Below are 22,776 nucleotides of genomic sequence, written 5' to 3' on the forward strand. Positions count from 1 at the left end.
CTTGACTGTAAAATTTTTGTGCGTGAACGTGAATATTTTCACAGTTTTAAGGTAAGTGAATGCACTCGCATTTTATTTTTTTCATCTATTTTAAACAGGAAAATCTTTCAGGTTTTAATATAAATATAATTTTTGGTGTTTATACAGAAGAGAGATTTATTTGATAAAGTTTGTGGGCTTAGTACAAAATTAAAGAAAATTAGATTAAGCTTTGGCTGAACAAAGAGTATTATCTTAACAATAACTTTTCATGTTTTCAAATATTCATCTTAAAATTTTATCAATCTTTTAATAAACAAATTGTCTTGTTTAATTTCGTGAAATGAAAGATCTCTGGAAGTTTATATCATTATACACGTATTATTTTCCGATAACTTAATTTGATACGGATTTACGTTGACATGTTATTGCTTCACTTTATTTACATTTCTGGGGAGCTAGCTTCTGTCTAATTTGTGCTAATAGATCTCCGTTTCCGTTTTATTCATTCTGGTTGCTTTTGTTATTAGAATTAGAAAATAAGAAGTGAAATACCAGTGTTAATACTTTCATCACTGAGAATAGACTATATGATTGTATAAAAGTAAGTGGGTATTTGTGAATTTAGTGCCTTTAATACAAGTCGGAACTTTTTAGTTTTTAAAGACAATTAGGAAAACGCTGAATTAAAGAAATAGCTTTGAAAAATAAATGACAAAAGATAAAACCCACATTTACTTGATAAACAGTAAATCGATTACTTTTTTATTTCATTTTACCTAAGCTTTTCTCGACTTTTTTGCTGATCCAAACGGCTTCAAATTTGTTTGTTACAAAATGATTAATTGAAATAGTGAAAAATACTTTTCCTGTTATTTTCGTTTCGTTTTTTAAGTTGTGGTAAGTATTTAGGAAATTAAATGCTGAGTGTTGTTTGTTTGACTGCAATGTAATGAAAGTCGGTTACGCGTTTAAACTAAATTATACTATAATTTTCATTGATCATTCGACGAAATTGAGTAAACTGTCGTGACAATTGAGAGAAATTTTACGATTAGTATAAAGGTTATTTTTATAGCTGTTTTTTATTGTGATTGTTGAAACCTCTGAATATTGCCACTGGGAGCTTTAAAAGAAAAGCTTTGTTTTAATTATTTCTCGGGCTTTTTAATTTTTATAGGAATTTATTGACTAAAAAATTAAGATTAAATGAGGTTTTTAGTAAATTTATCCTATCAAGCAAATGATTTCTGTGTCTTGTATACTGAGAGTTGGTAATATCCACAATGACATATTTATGATGTTGTATTATGATTTATGATATTTTAGACGCAATTAATTATAATAACTTTCAAGTTTCAAGACAATTTAAATTGTCTTTTGCTTGTGTATCTAGACCTAAAAACAAGGAAATGTAATTTTTCTTATAGGACAAAAGTGGGTAAACCGATAAAATTGTATTTTCTTGATAGTCTTTTTGAGAATTTTGATGCAGTTTAATTATAAATAAATTAAGTGCTTTATTGGAATGATATTTTATAGAACACCATAAGGTGTCGCAAGTGGAACAAAAATTTATATTTTTTTCCTTAAGGGACTCGTTAAAATTATACGTTTCCCACTTACTTTAAAAACCTGCTGCTACCCATAAATGATTTTGATGATTACTTTTTGATTAAAAAAGTGTAGTTATTTTTTTATTTCAAAGTTTAGAAATGTATAAAAACTTTTCAATAAAAAACATCGGAATGAGTCATCTTTCTCCTGCTATGTTCGATTACTGTTATGTTTAAATATTTGAATATACTGTACCTGTCTTATAAAAACCTTGATCAGCCTGGATTATTTACGAAGGTGGTGGTTCTCTCCGGGCGCAAGCTTTTCGCGCAACAACAGATTCTCTGAAATAAAATTTATACGCTTCTCCCAACCGTAGCGCATTTAAAAGCTGCCGGAGCTTGAAACTTGTCGCTACAAGCAGTGCATAGTGAAAGTGAACGAAAAATGTGAAATACTATTTTTTTCTCTTTTGAATTCAATCCAAAATCATGGACGCGGATAATTACACACAAAACGTCCAAAACGATGTTCCGCCCGAAGTTTGGGAAATCATTCACGAATTTTTGCTGGGCCAAGCCAATCCGAAATTAGACTTGCGGAAACCACATCTAAGACCTTCTGTAACTAGTAGTTACCCCTTCATATTATTCATGTACTCCCTTTTGATTGTCACGGGAGTGGCGCTCAATTTGTCGGTTTTCATCCACATCGTTAAAAATAAACTTTACAACGATGTCACTTGTAGTTTCGTCCTCAACAATGTCATTAGTGATATTGTCAAATGTGTGGTAGTTTTGCCGATAACTCTCTACGTTCTATTGATAAATAACTGGATTTTGGGCGAACTGCTCTGCTCGTTTTTACCCATGCTACAGGTGAGTTTCAAAAGTTTGAAATATTGGGCCGTTTTATATCAAGTACATCGAATTTAATTATATTTTCAATCGGATGGCTGTACTAAAGGTTCAGTTCGGGAATCTAATTGAAATCAAATTCTACAAAATTTGCTGCTGTCGAGATAATTATTTAAATTTTAATGTAATTTTAAATATAGTACATATCTGCATAGAAAACAGTAACGGAATTTTCTAAAATTTATTTTAATGTAATTAAGTGGTAATTGTTTGTGGCAAAAATTAGAGTGATTTTTCGTAAATACAATAAAGTAAATTAAATAAAAAAATATTGTTTTTCTATTTCTATGTCACAATGAGCATTTTGTGTTACTGAAAACAGTGGCACGAAATGCAGCTTTGTAACACTGTTTTTGGCAACATTTTGCTATTACTGACTGAATGCGGTCGTGAAAAGTCGTTGTAGATTAACGTATTTCATCGAAACTAACACAATTTGAGCAACTTAAATTCAATCCAAAAAGCGTTCAATAGAAAAAAAAATTGTTACAACCTCTCATTGCGATTCTATTAAAACACTCTTCACTGCGTGGCTCACAGTGAAAGTGTTTGTTTCACCTGTTTTTTAATATAGGTACTATTTTATTACCGAATTTTACATCAAAAACAAATTGTTTTATTGTTAGATTATTGACACTCTGTTTCAACAGCCAAGTTTTGTATTGAGTCAATAAACGGTTTACATAAAGATACATATATACATAGTGGTATTTGCTCTTAAACTGATGTGAAGTTAGAAGGTTGGTTGTTTACTGGAGTTAACATAACACTGACTATCGATGCGATTATTAATTTCAAATTCTAGAAGTAAGGAAGGAAATTTAAAATTTGAATTGGAAGTGCCAGTATTGACGTTGAGTACTCGAGTTTTAATAATTAACTATCCTATATTCATCAGCCAACAGGGAAGCTTATTTGAAAACACAGTTCCTCATTCTATTATATTCGATATTCTATTTCCAAACGAAACGATGTTATTGACAGGAGTTTTTGTGCATTATTATTACTTTGGTAAAGAATATGTTTTTATTGATTAAAAAATATCGTTTATATCAAGTTTGGCTAGGTGATAAAAGATTTTCTGGTGTGACATTTAAGAAAATCGTTAGCTTTCGAGCATCGGCAAATTGAGTTTGAGTAAATATAAAGTTATATTTGGTTGAAACTATAATAAACCCAACTGGAAGAACAGACTTTTACCTGTTTTATTGTCGTATTAATATGTGAATTCGAAACACATTTACTTACAGTTACTGTAATCTGTTGTGGTATTTCCTTCCAAACGAGACGAAAAAAGTACGTGAGACTGAAATTACAGTTTTTTCAGTGTCTCATAAAAATTTATGAGACTTCTTATGTCAAGAATCACATCAAAGTTAATGCGACTAATTTTATTTATAAGTTTCATAAACATGCATCATTGCGTATCGTAATTTTCTTTCTGTTTACCTACATGATTGAACGAACGAATATTTACTCTCATTGTATCTACTGCTGAGCCAGAAATGACCTCTAGATATATGGAAATTTCGATTTTTCTTTATTTGTTATGCTGATGATCAGGCTTTCTGCTTGTTTACAAAACTCAACTTTCGATCGGTATTTTTAGCGATTTTTATCAGCGATATTTTGTTTTACAATAATTATATTTATTTGAAAATATGTTACACATGTAAACTGTAGTGACACATAAATGTATAATATTAGGTACCTATTATTATTTTAACGAAAATGTTTTTAATTATCTTGTTTTTTGTTTGTTTAATTTTTACTTTGTATTAGTTTATGAAATGTAAACTGTGTTTTACTTAACAGTTTTTAAATAGTAGACCAAGAGGTGCTTTTATCAATTATATTGATTAATTTATCCCGGCGCATCCACCATTATTATCTCTATCTGAACGAGTTAAATTTAGATCATTATAATAGAGAGTTTTTGGCAAATCGTAAAAAAGTTTAACGTATTACGACAAATGGCCGTTGCTAAGAAATCAAAAAATGAAACGTTTACGTAAACAATGCGTAAACGTCTTTGAATTGACGGAATATCCCTTTCGCCCTTGAAAAACCTACACACGACAATTACTAAACGATTTGCAAAAACTTTCTAGTAAATTGTACATTAATTAAACGAATTTTATTCAATCCTCTATGTTGAAATTGAATTTTATCTACTCTTTTCTTCGTGTTAAAATGAAATTTTATCGTCTAGATGATAAAAAATACATCCATTGTTGTATATCTGCGGTTGTTAGTTGCTAAAGATCTTTGACACAAGGTTTCATTGTTGAATTTTACTTTGACATTTATAAATATCGACCAAATTGACTACAAAATTAGTGAGGATTGAATAAAATTTTATATTGTACACGACGATAAAATTTTCATTATCTTTTCGAGCATATTAGCTCTAAATTGCTCTCAAAGATAAAATTCAATTTTATCGTTTTGAATAATAATAAACTACTATTTTTTTTATATTTGGTAGTTTTTGACCTTGTGAACTCTCTATTGCAGTGAATCTAGATTTAATTTAATCCAATGGAAAACCTCAAAAAGTTCAGAAGCGTATTATGCTGATTTAAAGGGTATTTAATTAAATCGAGCTAGAATTTGAGATTATAAATAGAATTAAAGGAATAGAAAAAGTGTAGTTTTTGTATATGTTTTTTTAGGTAATTTTTGGTATGTACTATAATTTGTGGATTTGTTCGAGGTACTAATTGTGTTAAAACCGATGAAAACCAAAATAAAGTTAACAAAAGCTGGCGCATATTTTGTTCGTCATAATAAAATTAATCCAATTAAGCAGAGTCTTGTTTTGAAGAAAATTAATTTGTTAATTAGTTTGCGTTTATTGTGTGCTTCTTGCCATTATAATAACGTCAATAATTTTATTTATTGGTTTTGATTAATGTTGAAAATATGAAAATAAATTCTCCACATGGATTTGACAATAGCAATAAAAATAAACGTAAAAGACCTTTTTCCCATCAACAACAAGTTGGGTTTTAGAAATACTTATTTTTTATTAGTTGTGTTAACTACAATTTATATTCAAAAACAAGATAAATAGCTTATTTGAATAGAAATTTCAGTTGTTTTGATATTCCAGTCTTCATTAGAGTTTCATTTAATCCAATAATTAATATTTTTGTTGGAATATGCAACCACCAACTTGTTAATACTATATATACAATGTTTACTTTGTTAAGTAAGATTATCCTATTTTCAAGTTAAATCGCACGTAGTGATGATTTTTTGCGGGCTGTTTGTGATAAATTGCGTTGATTATTCTATTTTTGAGATCTGATCTGTTTGTGGTCTGCTGTAATATTATTATCATTAGCTCGTGGAGGAAAATCAGTAGTTGCTTTGATGGAAGCGTTTGAAAATTAGTTGTGATAATTATAACATTAACCTTGGTTATTAAATGGTAACAAATGTACCACAAACAAATTAGTTGGATATTCTAACTAAAATAAACAAGTTGCAAGATTGGATAAATAGCTATGTCGTCTGATTTACTGCTAATTACATTATTCTATTTGTTTCAATTTTTTTTCGTCGGGGATGCAGAGTTCCCAGTTTTAAACGTTATAAACTTGTTTCACCGAACTTCTTTATATATAATTTACTGCAAAATTGTTTATTGATGGAATGTTTTTATTGGATTATACGTATAATTAATGAACAAATTGTGTTGGCTAACATAGTTTTTAAAGATATTTTTACTACAAGACACGCTTTATGTGGGAGCAAATGAAAATTTTTGTTTACTTTTTTAACTCTATAACTTTTGTTTTGAATTAGTAAACTTTTAATTAATATTGTTTTAACTTAAAATAGTGGGTGCACCGGGCTATCGTGTTATTGTTGAACATCAACACCCTCTTATAATAAAATAAAGAGAAGTTAGTTATTGCGAATGTTTTTTTTTATGAAGTGAATTTTGTAAATAATTATTTAGTCATTTTTTATGCATATGCATACGAATATGCAAGGCAGTTTGGATTAAACGAGTAATTTTTATTACCTGTCATAAAACGTAAGTGTATAAGTATGTTTTTCTTTCGTAAACAAAGCAACACTATGTACAAATTTATGAAATAACAAGATAAAATAAATAAACAATTGTTTCATTTCATTTTGTTTTTATGTAGCTTTTTACAAAGTTATTACAAACATATTGCAGAGTAGCGTGGATGGAACAGTTATACTTTTGTGTTTTATCATAAAAAGAAATTAGGTATAAGAAGAAAAGGCAAACCAAAATTGTTTTGAAAAATTTGACGAGGGTAAATGTTTTGACGTTTATTTGGATTTATAAACCATGAACGCCACTTACATTTAGTTTAGATTGATTAACTTTGTTTGAAATAAACTGTTATTATTCATATTCCTTAATATTCACTCAGCTACTAAAAACTTAAGAGATCTCAACGCTACAGTTTGTTGTTTTTTTTGAACATTTTCAAAGAAAATGAAGTTTTTATTTAATTAATATTCTTCTTGAACTCAACTTTCTAAAACAGTACTTTAGGTACTTTATAAGTGAGTAACTCCTAATTTTTGTTGGATTTACTACGACTGAGTATTTGAAATGAGGATTTGACTAATTATATTTACCACAAACGTGTAACTGGCAAAAAAGATAAGGCGCTGCAATTATTTTTTATGTTAATAGTGATGACAACGTTACGATAAATAAACCTTAATGGTTTTTAGTGGGGTCAGCAGTTTTTCACTATCGTTATTACCTTACAACTAACGTAATATGTATTCAATGATCTCACAAAGATTTATTCAAGTTTATTATAGATACAAAGGATGTTTATTATTTAATATAATCTGAGTTTTTTTGTAATCTTTGTATTTTTGGTTTTCTTCAATGTAGATAAAATTAAACATTAAATGTTTTGCACTGAAAAGAAGGAAATGGATTTTCTTTTGATTCAAAGCACGTGAAAATGGAAGGATTCAGTTTTTTTCGTAAGTACGTTTGAACAAAAACGTTTTCATTTAATTACTCTATGCAGAATCGAGTATATTTTCAAAGAGTTGAAACATGGAATGAAATCTATTTTATTTAAGAGAACCTTTGATGAATATGAAATCCGAATAATATTTCATTTTTGCAATTGAATATTGTATCATATTTTCATGGCAAAAGTTTAAATTAAACTTGTTTATGCATTTTTACTCATAATAATATTAAATACTAATATTAAATTAATAATAATTAACTAAATTACTGAAATACTGTTATTTATTATTATTTTTTGTTTCCCTTATTTTGTTTTTAATTGTGTTAAGCTTTACTAAAAAACTTTAAAAAATACAAAATAACCTGTACTGTGCGTAAAGCTGTGAAAGCCTTTTTCTTTTTTAATTGCGTTTGGTTTATTTGTCTGCGTTTTATTTACTTATTTGCCTTCATAACTGTAAAATGAACTGTTTTCTGCGTATTTTCCTGGCTTGAGTTTGTTTCAGTTCACTCCAATCCTTTATTTCTCTATTATTCACGAGAGACATCAATATAATCACCTTATTTGAGGTCACGAGTCGGTTTATGAGAACGATCCAATAAAATCTTAGAAATTTTCTCAACTCCACAAGTTATGAGACTTGTTGAACGAAGATACTAGTTTTTGTTTATTTTTCAGGACATTCCAATGCATACAACGACTTTAACATTCCTGTTGATGGCATGGGACAGACTTCGTTTTATTAGACACCCAACAAAAGCACGTTTTCCAGCTTTTGTCTGTATTATTGGAACATGGCTAGCGTCTGTGTGCTTAGTACTACCCTATCCCATTTACATTATTTATATCGATTTAGGGGTAAGTATGATTATAATATTACAATTCTACTTCTGATAATAGTTTCATTAATCAAGTAAAGGATTATAGTCAGTTGGTAATATACAAATTGTATAAATTAATACGAATCAGGATGTGCGTCTGGGGAAATGACAATGGAAATTATTTTCACGAGGATGAATAAGGTTCAAATTTCCGGTAAATTTACTATGGCCACTCTGAGAGTTAATTGTCGAATTGAACTCAATATGAACTCAATATTTTGAAAATACGCTCTGTTTGAATTTCTATTTGATTCGTATCTGTAATTCAGTAAGTGGCTAATAAATAAACATGTTTTGTGAAACAATAAGCAATATTAAATTTGAAGCTCAAGATTTTAAGAATTATACTAAACATAGAAACACTTAAGCGGAATATGTTATAATATTATTTTTCCAATTTGGTTATGAAAAGCAACCATTGTGATATGTCATTTTAGTTGTCAAATGTGCTTAATTTTATCACTAGTTATAAAATATGATATTATTTTATCACTAGTGTTAAAAAGTGTAACAAATAACACTATTTTCATAGCAACGCCCAGACACTAATATGATTTTGAAAAATTATTGAAATCACAGATTTAAAACTTGAGATTCCTTATGCTTTTCACAACCAAATTGGAAAAAATCTTGTATGAAACACGATACAAAATGGCTGTTTTTTGCACACGACGTGTTGGACTACTTGTTGCATAAATAGCTATTTTCTATTTCGTGTCAGTGTCACAATGAGCATTTTGTACAACTGAAAACAGTTGCACAATAGTACTGTGAGATCAAAAATTATTTTGGTCAAGGTTGGTTATGGATTTTAAAATGATTGTCGTGGGTTATGTCGGCGCTGTCAGCATGGGCGCCCACAGGGAGGGGGGCAGTGGGGCCCGTTGCCCCCCCCCTGGGACAATAGTGGTTACTATTTTATATAAAAAAAGATTTTTTTGATTTTTCTCAAACTCGTTCTAATTTAAATTTTCATGAACGAAATAAGAAACTACTATTTACATTTTTATCAAGAAGTGAGTGATATGAAAACAGACGAATAAAACTGTTATTATTAATTTTGACACTTTTTTTGCCCACCCCTGACCATAATTTCTGCGGGCGCCCATGGCTGTCAGTGCAAGTTTTTTGCAAATTGCTCGAAAATAAGTTAAATTGCATTAGTTTTGGTGAAATTGTTGCAGTTCAACGAATTTCACTGAAACTAATGCAATTTAAGCTATTTTTGAGGAATTTGGGTACCTACCGCATACGTTAAATGTCAAAAATTTTAACTGTCAAATTTAGTAATAAATTTAATTTAAAAGGCGCTCAACAGAAAAAATAGCATAAAAACGCGTGATACAACCTCTGCTCATTGTGATACTCCTGCATTTATAACACTCGTATCACCATAAGTTGCTTTGTAACACTTGTTTTTTCATATACTACTTACTGCTTTTTGTTACTAATTAAATTTAGATTTAGAAAGTGTGTAAACAAATAAGGTATGTTTTAAATTAAATTTAACACAAATAGTAGCAGAATAATTGAGTCACATTTTGTGTTTCATAATTCAAAACTGAATCAAGTTCCAAATCCAATTTCTATTTCCGTACAGTTGTTAATATTATACATGACATATCTATGTATGTTATTGGATTTTTCAGTCAGTTTTGAGAGCTTTGTGTGTTCAAAAATGACAAAAGACATTTACATTTTATTTTTATTCATTTTTGTTTTAGTGTAATTTTTGAAATTTTTTAAACTGTTGCTTGTTTGAGAGTTCTATAAGAGCAACTTTTAGTGCTCGCTGAGCTTTAATCAAAGAAACATAAAACCTGTACATAAATGTAATAAAGTTTTGGTCACTGATTATTATTTTTTTTGGAACTGACATTTACAATTAGTACAGAGTTATCAACTTATCACATTACCAATGATGTCTTTACAAATGCTGAGAGTAGAGATTACTCGCTTACAAACTTCACAATAGCGAAATCAAAGGGGATCTAGAATGATGTTGATTGCAATAACGTCTTTATTGCTAATTAACACTTTGAATAATATTATTACTTTAGAGATTACATAAGAGCCACTGAATCTGTTAAAATTGTTTAAATCTAATGAAATTTTACAAAGATTAATTTACAAATAATTATTGATTTCTTATTTTAACAAAGTATTAATTAAACAAACGTCTCTAAAGTTTTGTTTTCTTCATAATTATAAATTGTAAACTTGTTTTCGTAAATCATTATTATTATTAGTGTCACAAAAATAGTTTGCTTTTCCTTATCTGATTTAACTTCGAGATCCATTGAGTGAAATTAATTTCGCTTGGGACGTTTCCAGTCATTTCCAGCTAGAATCACGTAAATTTCTTTTCATCAAACAGAGTATTGCAACTGAAATTGGAAATGTTATTGAATTATTTTTCTAGCAGCGTAAGATTGCTACAGTTACGAAGATTAGTGGTTGGATTTTACATTTCTTTTTTGATTAATGCTTTTGTAAATTAATTGGTTTAAAAAGTACAGAATTTTTAGAATCGTTTTACGTACAATGCAAGAAGATTAAAAGTGGCAGCTAACAAAATGCTTGAATACTGGTTTTAATCACAAAAGGTTTAAGGATATTATGTTGGAGTGGTATTCGAATTTAACTGGAAACATAAATCTAAAACGGTTAATACCTACAGAGAAAGCTTTATTTTAAGTTAGAAACTGGACGAAAACTCCATCATTTTGTTAAAGACCATGGTTGCTAGATAAAGGTCTTTTTCATCCTAAGTCGAAAAACATTTTTTATTATACCTGCATCATAATCCTAAATTAAAACACGCTGCAGCGTGCGTAATTTGGCCTTTATAGCACGCTGAAATTTTAAAGTTGTCTAAGTAACAAGACATAGTGAAATGTTTGGACCAATTACAACGTGAAAAAATGTGCTTAACGTAAACTAGTAACCGTCTCTACGAAAACGATTCACAAACAACCTTTGATAATTTTATTGTGTAAATTCACATTTTTTCAATGCTCATAAAAGATCGTAAATGGGCAGGTATAATAAAAAATAGCGATAACACTCGTTTCTCACTTACGACGTTAAAAGCACTCCGCTGACGCGTCGTGGTCTTTAAACCCGTCATGCGTGTTTTAAAGCCTATAAACTAGTATTATAATATACTATTTGGGCAGCAAAAATAAAAAAGTCAATGGTTGATTAATTTATTAATTTTCAAATTTAAATATAACAAGCAACTCTACCGAAACTTGATTTGCGGCATCTTGCGCCTTAGGAAGAGAGAGTACACATTAACTCGTCTTTACTCGACATTTTAAGATGATTTTAATTTTTTTGTTGTTGATCGAACGTCACATTGACAACGTAATAAAAATTTCACGGCAATTTGATTAATTTTTTTTTTTTAATTTTGTAGTTTGTAAAGTTCTTGCAATTGAATAAAAAATTATGTATGATATACGAACGAAAAACATATTTCCGACTCATTGCTGTTGCTGAACTCGGCGTTGCCTCGTCCAGAAAATTGTCCGAAATATTTCATTTTTTTTTCTTATAACATAAATAACTATTTTAGTCTCCGCAGACGAAATACATTTGAAATAAAAAAGATAGGTTTACTCATATCATTAAAAGATTAAAAGAATTTGTTAATCCTTATACAAGTCTGAAATCACTGGATCTTTAAATTCTTTAAGGGCACTTTTTGCAGTACGCTTTTGTTCATAATTTTCTATTCTGAATTTATGGAAAGGGTCGAAGATTTTCCAGCGTTTGAAGTATTGAGTGCGGATTAGGCTCACTGACCATGAATGCGCGATAAAATTCTTTCCGATCTATAAATATGAAAGTACTTTTATTTAAAGACAGTCTGTGTAAATTTAAATTTATTGGATTATATCACATCTAATATGGTTTTAAACGGATAAGTGATCCAAGAATAAAAATTAACGATTTCATTGTTATTTATTTAAGTACTAATAATTTTCCTGAAATGTCAGCATTTTATTAAGCTAAGTATTCTCACATTTTATCACTTTCTTTCTTTTTTTTTTGGTTGAGAATGTTATTATTATGTGTTGAATAATAGTGTGACGATGCGTAATAATATCCATTACATACCTAATAAGTTTGGCTAATAATAGAGTAGGGATTTTAACATGAAAGTTGGTTTAAATGGTTTAAAATTGAAAATTGAAGTAAACTGTTGTACATCAAACTTTAAAAAGCAATTTTTTGTGAATATTTATTGAAAAAAGTTGATTAATGAAAAAATATTGCACAGCAATGTTTGAAATGAATATGAAGGTTTTAAAACGCTTTTTGAATTTTGTTGTAGTTTTGTAGTTAAAATTTTGACGATAATTATGTTCTGAGTAAAAAGAGATGTTAAAAGTTTTCTTTTTCTCTGGTTGTTTGTTGGGCGGATGATTTTTTTCTGAATTGTGTGGAATATGTGAACACGAAAGAGGAAATGAAATATGTCAATCTAATAAATTGTGTCATGTTTCCCAATGTTTGCTTTCATAAGAGTAAATTTTTCGCATATCTACCACAAGAATGTAATTTCTTAACGTAACACAAATATATTTTTTGCATTCGTAAAGATATTTAAAAACAATTTTTTATTGTAACATTTTTCAATTTTTAAAGTTTGTGATCGATTTATTACCACAAGCAGTATTTGACCAAATTAATCTTCTCCCAGCATTTAATATAAACGTCAAATAAGACATATTAAAACCACAAGTTCAATGAATGGCCACTTGGATGGAGTTTCGTCTGGAAGGATCAATTGATTGATAATCCATCGTGCAGTTCCTGCGTAATTGACTTTTAAAAACATGTTCTGACAAGGACATACAGAAATAAACTTTTCCGGAGAAGACCGGAAAACATTCCATAATTTTTCCGTGTGGCAAACACTTATCAAGTTTAATGTCGTGTGAAGGTTTCAAAGCTGTCATAGCGAACTTATCAAATTTGCCATAGTTATTAAGATAATTACCATTTATATTGCAGCTAGGAAAGAGAGCACTTAAAGGAAGATGTGCCTACATTTTACTGTTAAAGGGTTGATAAAATACGGGTACTGAAACGCCACAGAAGACAGGTCCAGTAATTTTTAAAGTGGTTGAGGCAGACAGGAAGGAACCACTGGGATATTTCAACGTCAAACGGTTTTTATAAAACTAATTTATGACTTTACATGTAAAAAAGATTTATTTATGCAAATTTTATTAAACACTGTTCTCTGGAAATTCTCATAAACTGTCGATATTATTGAAGACTGGATGGAGATTAAAGCTACATTTTATTAATATCCTTTTATTAATTTATTAACGATACCTCTATGATTAACTTTATAAAATGAAAACTGAATTCTATGTATGTACTCGTAAAAACGATATAAATCGATAGTGATTTTTAATTTCTAAGTTCTAATTTAAGTTGTTGTTTACGTTTTAGGAGCACATCAAAGCAATGATTAACCGCAGTTTTCTCAAATTATTTAATCATATTAATGTGTAGAAATATTTCCAATTAGTTTTAGCGAATATTAAAATATGTTGCTGGGAAGTTTCCTATACAATAACGCAACTTAGCACAAAACCCTTTCTCTACATAACGATAATATAATACGACATTGCTTCCTAGGAGAATCACATTTCCTTAACTTTGCTAACTATTGAATAGATCTTTAAGCTAATTTATTAGGAACTTTAAATAAAGGATGATCATCCTTTAAACTACTAATTATAGCAAAAAAAAACAAACATTATTTAACACGTAATAATATATGAGAACTGTAACTGAATTTTGATGCATTTAAGAGTTGTGTAATTTATGCGATAAACTTTCATTAACGTTAGTATACTCGCTGTTCCTTTGGGAAAATGAAACTGGAGGTCGTTGAAACATGTGTCACACCTATATTTCTTTTTAAAGTAATATGTCATTACCAAATAATGATATAAATAAGTTATTGAAGGACAAATCACAAATCTTTGTGTTCAAAAAATAATGTTTGTTCTCATTACTTTAGTGTATAGGTAAATATTATTGAAACTTTATAAGACACTTGAAATTTATGAAACCGCTTGCTCTCTTCGCAGATTTTTTTTTAAGTTTTACCAATAGGGAGATTATTCTTATCGAAACGTTGCTCAAAGCGAAAAGGAAATGAGTATTTGTGGAAAAACTTTGGTAAAGAAATACCAATCTGCGTCACTCTTCAGTGTTCTAAGAGTAATGTTATTTAATTATAGGGAATGATAATATTGTGAAAACTTTTATTTAATTATTATATTTTTTTTCGCTGAAAGCAATCTAAAGTTTGTGTTAATTGAAGTTATGTTGAAATTTCATTGTAAACAATGTTTTAAAACTGCTTAATTCGGTGTGTATTTACGATTGAATGGTGTTATAAATTTAAATATTGTTACTACAGAGAATTTTCCCAGGATTTGAGAGTTGACTTTAACACAAATTAACAAAACGTGACGAATATTTTATGCAAGACACCTCACTCGTGTCGAATCATAAATGTCATGTTGTATTGGTAGATCTATCTTGAAATAATGTAACAATATATCGTTTTCCACCGTGACATACAATTTTCCAATTTATACAACACGATTGAGTATTGAATACCATACATATAAATTGCTTGAGTGTTCTGAATTTGTCATATAAATACGTTTCTCGCTTTTATTCCCTTATGGTGGAAATTTTTACCTGACGGTTTTAGTCTTCATTCCGTTTGCAACACCTACGTTTTGAATTAATTAGTCGTAATGATAGTCATTTTCTCTAAACAGTTTTAATGCAACCGAAAACTGGATATTATGAAATTAATGTTTGAAGTAGTTATTAGAGCAAAACTTGTTATATATTCTACAGCTTTAACGTGTCTCTGCGTCAGGTGCCCTAATGGATATACCTACAAGGTGCGCCAGAACTCGCGCCCCAGATAAAAATGCCATATAAGGTAAGATACCAGGAACATGGAAAAATGTTTAAAAAAATTTATCTATAAAAATTTCGAAGTTATGAGAGTTTAAATTTTGCACTTTGACTCTATTTATTTCTGTTGGAAAAATAATTTTTCAAGTTTTTTTTGCTAAAGGTTATTAGAAGAGGAAACAAGAAAGCTGTATTCTAAATTGTAACTCTGTTCAATGTTATTTGTGGCTTCTCAAAATTTTTGTACCTTTACTAAATAATTGTAAAGAAACATATACAAGATCATGAGTATCATTAAATAGACATAAAATAATGTCAAATTTCAAAAAATAAATGTCAAAATTTTTTGACAGATTTTTTAAATATTTTTTACAGGTTCCTGGTATCTTATCTTACTTAAATTTTTACTCTGGGGCGCGAATTCTGGCGCACACTGTATATTTAGCGATATATTACCTACTCTTGTTTACTTCGAAGCTTGAAGGACTAAATATGGAACTTGAGTGCCCAAAGGTTTACCTAAATCAGATTGAGCGGAAAAGTCTTAAAGTTTTGTTTAGATAAATTTTGATAAAATAATAGAGATCTTTTTTTACAGAAATACGTTCCATCACTGGATGGGGTGGGAATCTGTCTCGTTAACTTAGCCGATGATATGCAAGAATATATGCGAGGAATTTTCCTGATAATGTAAGTTTCATTTTTGAAGAAATAAAAATAGAGTCTGAATGCAGCAAAGTGAAAATTTTAAATTAAAGTCCTACTTTTAATGCAGATCTTGGATTTGCATAATTAACTACTTTAGCGTTTTATTTATCCTATTTAATAACCTTTGCTTTTACTGTCTTTTATAACTGCATTTACGTAAGAGGATAAAATTTTTAAAGAAAATTTACAAAATGGTCTAAATTTTCATTGATCTATTCGTCGCTTGTTTAATTAGCATTACAAGTATTGTTATAAAGACGATGCACCATTGCAATGCTAAAAGCTTTTAGCATAGTCACTTTTCCTAATTCAATTATCACTCCACTGAGTGTCCTGAAATACGTTATGAGATTAGTCCTTGCAATGTTCCTTCACGTCATAAACTGACGCTTTGTCTTTGTGAAGACAAACTATCGAAATGAAGATAAATGTATCGCTTGGACCAAGTTACTAGCTGATTTCAAGGCGTCCCAGGTTCCAGGACAATAACTCGGAATAACGGTTTAAAATGGCTTTTGAAAAGAAAGTGTGAATTTTACGATCCGTAACTTCTAACTTAACTGCTCAAGAAAACAAAATAAAACACCGAAGAAGTATATATTGCAACACCTGAGAAGTTCGACTTTTTCCGGAAAAGTCACTTTGGCCGATTTTGGGAAATAATAAATTTTCCCTTTTTCTGCTCTCGACTTAGTCAAGTGTTAAGCTTTTAATTGTAACTGTGTGTTGATTTATGACACGGTGTTGCCGATAGAAGCGCGATCAATCGGAAGCTTATAAATTATTAACACAGCAAGGTCCTGGAACTCGCACCTGCAGTTATGGACAATTGAATCCCAGATTAATCCGGTTTGGTTGCACTATTTGTCCTATAAATAACTAGAATTGCTTTTAAAATGCGACTATAAATAATAATCGAGTTTTGTGTACCGCACAAAATATAAAATTTTGTCAGCGTTTTAAAGATCTCTAAATTTTATCGTTCATAAAAACTAGTTTACGTACCTACCAACAGAGTCATCAAATTTTATGGAGCATTTGTCATATTGAGTAATTCTTCTCGGGTTTAGTTTTTATAAAAACCCTTTAGAAAACTTTTGTTTTGGCTGTGTGTGCCTACCTGTCAAACACACCAACCCTTCGTATCTGAAAATAAAATTTATATGTTTATCATAAGCCCCGACCTCCCATTTATTATGAAGTGAAATCTATCTACGGATTTTTTATAGGCACGATTATTTCACTTGCGTAAACTTTTAAATAACATATGCTTCAGACCGATAATAGAAATTGCTTAAGTATTTTTAAATATCATAAATCATCATAAGTAATTTTTTAACTTCTTATTCCCGAAACACGTTTCTTGATCCAATTAAAACTTGTTTACTTATATTCAAGCTGTGTTAAACTTCAGTGATCCTTTTCATCGAATGATATACGTAGGGGAGAATGTATCTTTCATACATAACTTTGTAGCTTTTGAAAAATGTAAAATATTACAACGGAATGGTTATTTGATGCAATGCGATTAGGTTTAACTGTGTTATATACGACTATTTCCTCGAAACTTACTATGATAAAATATGTGCATTTTAGGTATGCCGCTCCTCTCGCCACTATTTCTTACTTATACGTAAGAGTTTCACGCGAAATGCAGACTCACCAGAGTTCCATGACAGTGATAAAATTTGAAACTCGGAGGGAAGGACGTTCCAGGACTGATTCGCACTCGACGACAACGGATTTCCGGTAAGCCTAAACAAATTTGCTTTCTTGGCACTTGGGATGTTTAATTGTTTCTCTGTGAGTTTATCATCAAGAATATTAAACTACAAGAACAGTATTTCGATCGATAAACTGAGTTTAATAGTTAACGACAACCTTCGATTCTGCTAGCGGCGAGAGCTTGAAATTTTAACATAATACCGACGTTTTACCAGGAAACATTAAGGATTTGTCGTTTGGGAACTTCATACAGTGATAAGACTTTCCATATGTGAACATAAATGTGAGCTTTTTTGCCACTGATGACATTTGAACCGTCAGAAAGCTCGCCTTATCGTAATTACCCAACTTTATTTACTCGGGTGGAATCAGCTCTTGTTACTTTCATTCTGAATAAAAGCATATGGACCGAGAGAGAAAAAAATCAGGTCGCATTAGTTTTATCATTTATTTCGTTTAAGATTGTTATTCTACTTAAAGAAGAAACTCGAGAAATGGTTCATGTATAGGAAATAAAATTAAAAGAAATGTATTTTTAATCTAAACGTCTGCTGTGTTTTTTCAGGGAGTAATATTGCCAATTGTCACAGCAAAATTTTATTAGAATTGTTATCACGCGTCCTAGACAATGATACCCATTTGTTTGTTGTTATAAAACTGGTGAAATTGCTTATGTAATAAAATTACCATAATTATTATTTCAATAACAAACATATGGAGAAAATTATTAATTTATTTTCACATGCTTCTAAACCCAGTTTGTTCAGTGACTTAATTAATTCCAAAAGTACGGTAATGCTTGTAAAAGTTATTTAATTTGGGGGATATCTTACAATTTGAATTCTTGTTATTTTGGAATTTATATTATCTTTGTGTCAACATATTTGTGCAAGTTTATTCCATTTAAGTTAACTGCGTTTTAATGTGTGTTGAATATATGAATTGCTAAACGGTTGGAACAAATACCCACATAATGCGAGATAAATTCCATATTTGTCCAGTTTTTACACAATACGTTCAGTTTTCTATTTCATCTACGCAGGTGGAAATATGAATCATTTCAAAGCTTGCATATTGCATCTTTTATTTAAAATAATCGAAAAGTTTTCCATTATGAAAAAATTCTTGAAGCACAATAACAAACTTTTAGACGGCGCGAAATTTCAGCTTTCAGCCACAAGTTAATTTGAGATACTTTGTTGACTATTTCCGGCGGATTTTTTTTTTAATTTCGTTCAATTTTCAGGAGCAGTCGAGGCGATTATGACCGCTCGAGTCAATACAGCCGTAGTAGTTATCGCGATAATGAAAACGGCCGCACAAGATACGAAAACGAAGAGCCTGACTTGGATGTGGCAAAGGAGAAACGCACTCAGAAGTATTTAGTGCCCATGGTAACCCTTTACGCCATTTACTTATGTCCGCTGATGATTCTTCGTCTGGCTCGATTAGTCCTTCCAGAGACCTACGAAAATAATAAAAACTTTGACATTTCATACACAATGTTCGTGTGGGTGGCATTTGCACCCACTTGTTCCACTCCTGTCCTTTACATTGTTTGGCAGATGAACAGGTCAGTAGTAATCGCCGAGTTTTATATTTGGAGGCTTTAAAGTTCATAGCACAATAATTAAAACTTTGAGATTGAATTGTTCCAGATCTTCAAAGGAACGTTTGTTAGGATACTTCCGATTCAGTAATCGGAAGTTGAGACAGTCGTGTGAAACGGTAATAACAGCTGCTGGGACGCCAGCGGTGCCAAGAGCGAAATGTGGCCAGAGTGATTCGATCGTTCAGCAGGTGGATGATGGACATTCGGACAACAACAGTTTTCAACACGATTTTCCTTCGTCCTGATGATATAAAGGAAGGCATTAGTACGTAGATTATTTCCTCCGACAATTTATTTTATCACACGCCATTTATTTCCGTTAAATAATGACAAAGCTGATGGTTTCGTGAACGTAATATTTGTACCGATTTTCTTTTCAGCTCAATTTCTGTTAGTAACAGTAATTAGTTTTTATAACCGTTTTAATTATTATAGAATTTTTATGAATAAAAAAGAAAATAAGTACATTAAATACGATGAAGAGAAAAAGCAAAGAGTTTTCAGTATTATTTTATTTTTTAAATGCTGAAACGTGTACGAGAAGTTTAATTCTCTCTAATATTCCTAATGAAATATCTCTATGCTACTGGCGTGTTCACTTTTTTACTATTTTACTGAAAGAGTAGTATTGAAGCGCTTGTTTCAGCATTCGAACTTTACTGTTTTATTTTAATATTTCTCTTTCAATAATCTACGAAGTAAATATTTAATCTTAAATCAAAAAATTCTGCAAATCTGAGATATTAAAGTCTGTATAATATTTACAAAGTTACTTGAATATTCGTTACTATCTTGCATTTAAAACTCGACTAAAAAATTTACAGCTCTTTTGCATTTTTGTTTTTCACTACTATGTTACTTGGAGAACTTTTAGTAATACTTGTGGGTTTGGAATATCTCTGAACTGCATTTACAGTTTTTGCATGAGAATTATTTTCCTCTTATTAGTTATTAACATGTTATAAGTGGAAATAATAGATCAAGACTTTTCAAGTAATCCATTCTTAAAATCGAAATCTTTGAATTTTCGCATGACCAGCGTTTCCTGCTGTTTATATTTTAATCAGTTTTTTGCTTCCAATTGAACTGACGCGTGTAATTAAATTAATTTCTTTCAGCTCAATGGGAAGTTCCTGTCTTTTCCGAGTGGAGCAATTGATTTGAATCAACTCCATTGATTTTAGAAATGACGGCACGTTTTTGTGGAAAGTCCTACGTTGTACTTCGATGTAAAATGTCAGCGTGATCAGTATCTAATAATGTGAATTATCCAGCGAATGTGGATAATAAATTCGTAAACAATTTTCCAACATGTATCCAATTTTACCTATTGTACATGACAATATACAGTTGGAAAAATTAATTGTGAAGAGCATCACTTCAAAATGTTTGTAATTTAAAAATAAAACATAAAACGTATTGCAATATTTTTTCTTGGAAAGTTACTTGATGCAATTTAAGGTCAGATTTTATAAAGCAGGTTAATGCCACGTTTAAGTATTTTAGGGCCACCTGGAGATTTATTATTTTTTTAATGTGTCCTTTGGCAAAAGCTTTCCGGTTGAATATGAGAAGGGTCGAGGGTTGTTGGTGGTTTCTATTTTTCATTTCTAATGTACCGGAATTTAAACCTTTAAAACATAAATTTATTAGAGCTCTAGCTATGTTTCTAACAGTTTTACAGAAAACCTACTTCTACAGACTCTAATTTAATGTAGATCTGGATTGAAAAATAGGATGCAAAATAGCAAAACTTTTACATAACTGACAAGCAACGTTTTATAGCAGTGAAAGAACCAAATTACTAGGATTACTAGTTAGGTAGAATACGAGTTCCAATAATTTCTTGATTCTATAAAATTATTTAAATTTCAAGCTATTTTGAATTGATGCTTTAATTAATAATTAGATTACACTCAAATGGCGTTTCGAGTTTAATTTGACAAATTCTTTTACATAATTAATTAATTTTGTTTGTTATACAGTAACAATAACAATATATTTGTGAGTAACAAATAATGATTGATAATATTTTTCTACAAATTGTCTGATGCTAACATGTCAAATATTTTTCGGTTGTTAAAATATTGCATTTATCATATACCTACCTATTTATTCAAATAGATACGTAGAGGTGTTTCCTGGTTGACTTCATATGTGTAAAATAAAAAAATATTAAATTAAATGAATAGAGAATACAAATGTTATAAAACTTTAAGATTTTGTAGTTGTTTAATAAGAGCATGTCAGTTTTTTGTTGTGAAAAGCGGAGTTTCAATAAAAATCTACCCGGAGTAGCTTTACAATTATACAGGCTGTGCCAGAACTCGCACCCCAGACAAAAATGCTATGTAGGATAGGATACCAGGAACATGGAAAAAATGTTTAAAAAATTTTCTGTCATAAAGTTTTGACATTTATTTTTTGACATTTGACATTTTTTATGTTTTTTTAATGATACTGATGATTTTGTAGATGTTTGTTTTTTTTGTTTTTAGCAAAGGTACAAAAATTTTCCCAATAAAAGCCATAAATAACATTAAACAGAGTTACAATTTATAGTACTGCTTCCTTGTTTCCGCTTCTAATAGCATGTACCAAAAAACTTGGAAATTATTTTTTCAACAGAAATAAATAGAGTCAAAGTGCAAAATTCAGACTGTCATAACTTCGAAATTTTTAAAGATAGAATTTTTTTAACACTTTTTCTATGTTCCTGGTATCTTACCTTATATGGCATTTTTATCTGGGGCGCGAGTTCTGGCGCACTCTGTATGTTTGTGAATTCTTTTGACTGAAACTTGATATAAATGATACGTGTTTCAATTTGCACATAGTTTTTGTTGTGATACCTATTGTTATATTTAAAGATTGTGACAAGATTAATAATTTAAAAATTTAATAAAGAATATTTGTTTATAGCTGAAATATTTTATTAAACCTTCTCTAATTTATATTAATAATTAATATGTAACATATTCGAACATTATTATTAAAATTGAAGACTTTATTTTAAAAATAAATGAATGAAAAATTATTTGCAAATATATGTTCATTTCATGTTCATCAATCAGATTATGTGTTATAAAATATCATGATGGCAGATGGCTTTAAAATAAAATCTGAAACAGTAATCATCGGTAAACCTATTAAAATTTTATAATAGGTATAAAAATATTGTAATATACAGGTGTTTCAGAACTCGCGCCCCATAGGAAAATTCCAAGATAAGATACCAGGAACATGGAAAAGATGTTTAAAAAATCTGTCAATAAATTTTGACAATTATTTTTTGACATTTGATTTTTTTATATCTATTTAATGTTACTGCTAATTATTTAGTAAAGGTACAAAAATTTTGCCAATAAAAACCACAAATAACGTTAAACGTAATAGTTACAATTTAGGATATAGCTTCCTTGTCTCCTTTTCTAACAGCC

At 29.7% G+C, this 22,776-nt stretch overlaps 1 protein-coding gene across 2 annotated transcripts; it reads left to right on the top strand.

Annotated features, from left to right (window-relative positions):
* Positions 1-1,912: 1,912 nt before the first annotated feature.
* On the top strand, positions 1,913-21,700 carry LOC123008085 (orexin receptor type 1). Of its 2 annotated transcripts, XM_044403686.1 has the most exons (8): positions 1,913-2,230; positions 2,285-2,414; positions 8,120-8,299; positions 15,890-15,981; positions 17,596-17,748; positions 18,971-19,297; positions 19,383-19,601; positions 20,455-21,700. In XM_044403686.1, exons 1-7 carry the CDS (start codon positions 2,028-2,030, stop codon positions 19,579-19,581), a joined length of 1,284 nt encoding a protein of 427 aa, XP_044259621.1. In that variant the 5' UTR covers positions 1,913-2,027; the 3' UTR covers positions 19,582-19,601; positions 20,455-21,700. The 2 variants fall into 2 exon arrangements, with proteins under 2 accessions (XP_044259621.1, XP_044259620.1); XM_044403685.1 differs by having other exon boundaries at positions 1,913-2,414.
* Positions 21,701-22,776: the final 1,076 nt, after the last annotated feature.

This window comes from Tribolium madens, unplaced genomic scaffold (genome assembly GCF_015345945.1).
Source record: "Tribolium madens isolate multiple individuals breed KSU strain unplaced genomic scaffold, Tmad_KSU_1.1 Scaffold_3;HRSCAF=73;Tcas5.2_LG2, whole genome shotgun sequence".
Classification (NCBI taxonomy): Eukaryota; Metazoa; Arthropoda; class Insecta; order Coleoptera; family Tenebrionidae; genus Tribolium; species Tribolium madens.